The sequence below is a fragment of the Penaeus chinensis genome, chromosome 5, assembly GCF_019202785.1.
Source record: "Penaeus chinensis breed Huanghai No. 1 chromosome 5, ASM1920278v2, whole genome shotgun sequence".
Classification (NCBI taxonomy): Eukaryota; Metazoa; Arthropoda; class Malacostraca; order Decapoda; family Penaeidae; genus Penaeus; species Penaeus chinensis.
Window position 1 is genome coordinate 32,916,363 of NC_061823.1, and position 7,500 is coordinate 32,923,862.

At 36.7% G+C, this 7,500-nt stretch overlaps 1 protein-coding gene across 3 annotated transcripts in view; it reads left to right on the top strand.

The window, feature by feature from the left end:
• LOC125025788 overlaps positions 1 to 7,500 on the top strand; it is a 9,737-nt gene that overhangs the window by 1,550 nt on the left and 687 nt on the right. For 2 of the 3 annotated variants that reach the window (XM_047614013.1, XM_047614014.1), the window contains exons 2-5: positions 1,164 to 1,264; positions 4,521 to 4,766; positions 6,661 to 7,179; positions 7,499 to 7,500. The exon at positions 7,499 to 7,500 is cut by the window's right edge and continues 687 nt beyond it. In XM_047614013.1, the coding sequence (XP_047469969.1) occupies positions 1,256 to 1,264; positions 4,521 to 4,766; positions 6,661 to 7,179; positions 7,499 to 7,500 (776 nt within the window). In that variant the 5' untranslated portion in view covers positions 1,164 to 1,255. The remainder of the gene's footprint in view (positions 1 to 1,163; positions 1,265 to 4,520; positions 4,767 to 6,660; positions 7,180 to 7,498) is intronic. The other variant, XM_047614015.1, reaches the window with a different exon arrangement.

Here is a 7,500-nt window from a genome sequence, read left to right on the forward strand (position 1 = left end):
TATTGTTTGCTACTTGTTTAATTTACGAAAAACTAAAAGGCTCCTTAGAATTAGCGTATATTGTCATTATGTGACATTATATATGTATATATATTTATATGTATATATATATGTATATTTCGTATCCATATATATGTATATATAATTTTGTTTATATAGAGGTATATATATGTATATAAGTATATATAGACATGCATATATATAAATGCGTATACATGTGTATGTATGCATATATATGTGTTTATGCATATATATATATTTATATATATATGCATATATAAGTATATCATATAAATATATATGCATAAATATATATTGATGTATATATGCATATATATTTATTTATATTTATATTTATATATGCAGATATATGTTTATATGTACATGTATTTGCATATATATGTGTATATCACACACACACACACACACAAAGGCACATTTGAAAACATTATCCTTTGCGGTAAAAGTGAAGGCAAGCAAGCTCGAGGTAGACCGAGAAAACCAATTGTAATATACAAACACCTGCGATGCCTCTGGGACAGCCCGACAGCATGAAACTTGGCGCCAAGTAGTTCGTCAAACACCGCGTCGGTGATGGCACAGAAAGAGAAAACTAAATGTATATCAGGTACAGCAAAATAGTTTTGGCATTATTGGAAATGACAGCTAAACACCTTAAATACGGACTCTGACGGACTATATAATTTTCTTCGTAAATTGATAATAACAGTAATAAAGAATGTGTAAAATCCAGGAAGCACAGCAACCTTGCGACCCCAACGCCGCGACAAACTGACAAAATGTCGTTGAATGGGACGGAAAATCGGGCGGATTTGTAGTCCATGACGTAAGCGAGGGAAATCAAATGAGCCAATTAAATTTGCGCTGGAACGTGACGTGACCATAGGCAGTGACGTCCAGCACAATAGAATCGATCAGATACGAAATAGATCACCACGGCAATAGAAGCTGGGGCTAGAAGAAGAAGGCGGTTGAAATTCAAATCAGTTCCATCATGGCTAGGCAGTGTGTCGGGTGTGATAATAACTTTCGATTTCATTGGAAAATATCGAAATAACGACGCGAGTTTATTATACCCACGAAATCGCGGTGTACTGCCTGTGGAAGTACTGTGTCCAAACTGTAAGACACTGTCATTACAGAGGCCGCGAAATTGAACCCTCTACTGTCCGATAAGGAACGGCGGAGAGCGATCACGATTCCCACCAACAACGACCTGGAAGACCCCGAGATAATGCTTGAGGTAAGGTGTGAGTAAAACTGTTACTGGGTCTGGGCTCTCTCCTGCCGGAACATGTAAGGTGAAGATTTTGTGGACCAGGTGGGGGCCTGTTCGAGGCGGTATCACTCGAACAGGCGAGGGTGCCCCCTCCCCCCCCAAAAAAAAGGGGGGGGGGGTTAAGGGAGCGAAACCCCCTATGTGACCTGGAAGTAAATGGATATGTTGTGCTCTCTCGTGTATTACCGATATTTCTTGAAATCCCCCCCCCCCCCCCCAATTCCCCGATATGTATTATGTCCTCCCACTTATTTGGACCATATCGTAGTTGTCTTTTTTTGCGAAGGAAATGAGTGCGAAAACTATTGGAAAAATATATTGTTCATCGGAAAATCGGTGCTAAGCGTCATTTCCAAATTTACTATATATTCTCTTATTGTATACACCGTTCTACCTATAAAAAAGTGGTTTGTATCTAACCATATCCACCGCGAGTGAGTTTCGTGTCCAAATCAAACAACTGGGTAATTCCAATGATAACGGACGGATATTTACTTAAATTTATTGATTGAAGAACATAAATAAAATCAAGATTTGTAGCATTTTCTTTGATATTTTTAAGCCTGTAAAGTTATATCATAGAGATACAGAATGATTTTGAAGACATTCATGCCACCGAAGTCAGTACCAGCGCATATGACTCGGACACATTGAAATTTTTTACCAGGGGCCGTCATGACTGACTTCAAATCTTACCTTATCTGAGACTGTGAAATACATCTGAAAAGTATCACACTCTGATTGGCTAGCTGGAGTGTAACAGAACGTATCAAGGTGAAGGCATACACTGATACAAACCGAAAAGATGTTTCAACAGGTTTCAGTAATGCATGCATAAAGGGCAAACATGTATCTGAGTATATCAAAGAGTTTAGGGTTTCGGAAATGTTACAAAAAAGGCTTTTATATGGTTTATTCACACCACTCTTTGCTTCCCAAAGCTGCAGAATCTCATATGTTTCTCAGATTCGGTCAATTTTTTTTTTCATTACTACTACTACTACTACTACTACTACTACTACTGCTACTACTGCTACTACTGCTACTACTGCTACTACTGCTACTACTGCTACTACTGCTACTACTGCTACTACTGCTACTACTACTACTACTACTACTACTACTACTACTACTACTGCTACTGCTACTGCTACTGCTACTACTACTACTACTACTACTACTACTACTACTACTACTACTACTACTATTACTACTTCTACAACATCCGAGGTTTTGTATCTTATCATATCACTGTGAGTGAGATCCAGAATTATTCATATAACTGAATAATTCCAATGATCACAGGCATATACTTGTTTTATTGATTACATTAATAAGTGAAGATACACAGTCTTTCCTTTTATATTATTGAGCCTATAGGGTTATATCATAGAGGTACACAATTATTTTGGAAGACACCAAAGTCAATGCCATGTCATGTGATTGGATGTTCTTACCAAGTTGTTCAAGCTACTGTCATGACTGAGTTTTACTCATATTGGTTGAGCATGTATTTTAGGAATTTTGTAAATACTACAAAAAAAAAAAAAAAAAAAAAATACATTAGGGGCTTCAAAAAGATCCGTATCAATAAATTATTAAGGAGGATTTTGATTTCAGTGCACCTGAATCTTCTTGTACCAACATGTTAGATCGTGTTCAAACATGAACCCTTAATTGCTGGTAATAATGCATCACCACCAGTTGAAAGTCAGGCATCATTCAAACAACATGGAATCCACCAAAATCGAGGCTACGAAGAATATTAAACTCATGGTGAAACTCGGTTGGGAGATTAGGCCAATCATTGACGTTCTGGAACAAGTTTCTGGTGACAATGCCCCAAAGAAATCAACAACTTACAAATGGATAAGTCGGTTCAGAAGTGGAAAGAATGAAAATGATGAGCCCTACAGTGGCAGGTCATCAACATCAGCTTGGGTGGAAAACATTGATGCTGTTCACGATGTGATTGAAAAGGATGGACGAATAAGCACTGAATCAGTAGTAGATACACTCAACATCTCTGTGGGTTCTGCACACACAATTCTGGAGGAATATTTGGGGCTAAGCAAGCTTTCTGCTCGATGGGTCCCTAAGCTGTTGTACCCAGATCAGCAGCAAACAAAGGTAGATCTCTCAATGGAAATTTTGAACAAGTGAGATGTCACAATTTTCCGCAGAAAATCGTGACAGGATGAAACATGACCCTATCAATACGATCCCGAGGACTAAATTAATTCTAAGCAGTTGCTGCCCAGGAGTGGAAGTGGACCAGTCAAAGCAAAATCTAAGTGTTCAAGAGGAAAGGTCATGGCCACTTTCTTCTGGGATGTAGAGGGGATTTTATTGGGTGATTTCCTCGAGAGCAAGAAAACAATTACATCTGCTTATTATGAATGCGTTTTGAGAAAACTGTCAAAAAAAAAATATATATATATATATTATCGGAAAAATGTCCGGCAAAGTTGCATCAACACACTATCTTCCACCACGACAATGCACCCGCTCACGGCGCTCGGCAGACAAGAGCTACATGAATTTCGATGGGAAATCGTCCGACATCCACTTTACAGCCCCAGTTGAACTCCAGCTGATTTATTTTTGTTTCCAAACTTAAAAAAAAAAAAAAAAAAAAAAAAAAAAAAAAAACTGCTTTGACATGGTTCAGATCACATGAACCTCAGTTTTACTTGGACGGACTTAAGGCTGGTATCAACATTTGCAGGAGTATATTGACCTTAATGAAACATTGTCGAAAAATAGACAACTGAAATCCATTTTTCTTCTTCCTCCTCCTCCTCCTCCTCCTCCTCTTCCATACTGTCCTTTTTCCAGAAACTTTTTGAAGCCCCCTCGTGTATATATGTGTGTATTTGTATATGCATATATATATATATATATATATATATATACATACATAAATGTATGTGTATATGGGTGCAAGCATATGTATATATGTATTTTGAATATATATTTATATATATTGATTATATATATATATATATATATATATATATATATATATATAAACATCTGTCTGTTTATATTTGTCTATCTATTCATTTATCTTGCTACCTATCATTATATATATAATCATATGTATGTATCTGTTTACATGTACATATATTTGTTTATATCGTATATAGATGTATACAAAGCAATGCCTTTTTTGTGAATCACACGGAAATGATTTCTTAACTTTCGTTATTGATTACAGGTCATCTCTGTTGCTACAATGGGAGACCAGATCAGCTGTGTCATATGCAAAGAGATATACGCAAGTGGAGAAAGAGAACCCGTGATGCTACCTGAATGTGGTCATACCTTCTGCAGGCATTGCCTTACTAGTCTCCCTGAAGTTATTTGCCCCGTCTGCAAGAGACTCCACATCGGGAAATCTGTAGAAGATTTGCCAATAAATTTCGCTCAGTTAGGAATATCAGACTACCTGTCGAATGCAAAGGTAAGTGTTAATCTCCGTTGCAGTAATAATACTCTGTACACTGAAGTTATTGTGAATTCAGTAACTGTAACTGTAAGAGCTGGAGTCAAGACTGATCAGTGGTCAGTGGAACTCGTTATTTTCTTATTTTCACTTATATATATTTGTGTACGCAAATTCCTCAACATAAAAAATATACAGGTTAGCTACGAAATGATTCAGGTTTCCAAACTAGAAAAAAATCCTTTAGGAAGTGTAAAGGTTTTAAAGAAAATCAAAGTTGAATATAAAGGTTTATAGAGTGATGAGCGACGTTCGAAAGAATCGCTTATAGTTGTTCTCAATCAATAAGGTTGCTATGATCTCAAAATGCAATTATACAAACTCATTCCGTAAATATTTGTTAACCGACGGTTTTCTTTACTCTGTATATTATTATTTGTCCTTTCTAGTGTATTAATTATTTGTGTCCGACTTTGTTTTACATATTGCAGAGTAAACAAAGGACGTTCTGCTCACATCTGGGACAAGCTCATCATGCATATTCGGCTCATACGTTCATTACTTTCAGATCTATTCGGTTTCTGTTGGTCACTACATTTTGGAATACACAATATTAAGTAACCATTAATCCTAAAATGTTATACCACCTCATATTTCGATTTGTTTAAGACTGAGAAAAAATTATAGAAAATATGCAATGGCAATACAGCTAAATGCGGGAAAGTGGAATTTTGATACAGAGACGTGCCAGGCCTTCCCACCCTAAACATGAAGAAAGTAACAGCTTAAGGAAACTTCTACTAGTACTAATAATAGTTGCAATAGTAATAGCAGTAGAAGACCTTGTAATCACAGCATAAATAAAGATATGCGCGTCCGAAAGCGTTCTCAGATCAGTTACCCAGAAATGCGTTCATCTAATGTTTAGTTAACTTAAACTTTCATCCATATGCATCGCTATGTTCACGATAATTCACTATAAGCGTGACGGAGAGTGCATTACCGTGAATTTATCGATGCTCACATTTTACGTTAACAAACGTATTTTGTGGGAATTAGTCTGAGAACACCTTTGGACGAAATTGTAATGATTATGATAATATGAAATGATTATTATAACAATATTGCCAGATTGTTCTTATCATTGATGTAATTATCATCAGTATTATATTATCATTGACGTAATTATCAGTATTGTTATCATTATTGTTAACATTAGTACTGCTATTATTCTAGTTTTATTGTTATCATCATCATCACTAACTGTACTGTATTATCATAATCATCATTGACATTATAGTCACTGCCGTTAGAGCAAGTCTCTAACGGCAAGCGGCCAGCCGATGTTCCCGCGATGGTCAACGATTCGTGTCTGGTCGCCGAAGTAACCAAGATATTTCTAAACAGGGAGACCCACTCCATCTTGATGAAAATCCTAGTTGGCAACATCAGAGCTAAACCCCGCCTCATCACCTATTTTTCATTGCAATTCCTTTTTTCTTGGTTGCTTTTTTTAACATGTATATTTTTAGCATTGCTACTTCTGAATAATTTTTTTCCATAAAATATCACACAAATTGTTGGGGTCAAAAAAAGGGCTACTGACGTCATCACGTTTAGCTAATGAGGGTGTGCTGTGAGATATTAGATGTAGCTAGATACATAATTATTTGTAGAATTTTCTCGCTGTTGTTAAAATTATCAGACTGAAAACTAAAATTCCATACAACTAAAGTTCATTACCAGTGACAGCCGTCAAAGTACATAAGGGAAATTCAACTTCAGGTTAAATGGAGTGGAGCTACATGTTTATTTGTTCCTTGGAAGTAGCAATCAATTAACCCTGAGTGAACAGACTATAATCTAGTATTAGAACATACCCCAACCCTTTTTTTTTTCTTTTTCTTTTCAGGAGAGGGAATACCTTGAAAAATGTCCCGAGCATGGCTTGCCACTCGACCTATGGTGCACAGATTCCGAGAGAGAGATTTGCACAAGGTGTTATTTCGAGGAAACAAAACGGTCGCACGAGCAGTTTATAAATATTGAACAAAAAAGGCAGAAGGCAGTCAGTATTATAGAAGGGAGATCGCTCATTCTAAGCCAAGTCTACTTAGCCTTAAAGCATTCCTTGACCATGGAAAGGGAGAATAGTTGCCGGAACATTTACACAAAGAGACTGAATGATATTCTAAAAGGTGGAAGGCCATTTTTAGGAAAGCTAGAAAAGCTCAAAATGCTGTTGTCTCCCGCTGACAACGAGCCAGCCAACTATGCCGACAATAGGGAGGGTGAAGGCCAAGGTAAGAAGACCACTTTTTGTGTTGCCTTGAACACAGATGGCCGGAAAGCAAGACTGACCTGGGAGCAAGGAAGCCTTAATCTTCACGCTCTATCTGATGAAGATGTCGACGCTCACATCATGGTGAAGGTATGGCATTGTTCTGTTGATCTTTGCATTTATTTTATTGTTGTCATTAGCAGTGTTTCGTTTATGTTATTCTTGTTATTTTGCTTTGAAAATGAGGAAATTAACAGGACTCTGCATACAAAGCTAACATTATGTTTATAACTTCCCTCGCAGTTATTTGAATACCGATGTGCTATGATGGCCACTCAGTTATTTATGGATAAATCGGCCAAACACTTTATTTATTTGTATCACATTGTATTGATATCAGTAAATAAGCACTCCAGAATTCTGAATCTACATTTTACATACCTGCCTCCACGCATTCTTATTTTTGCAGAT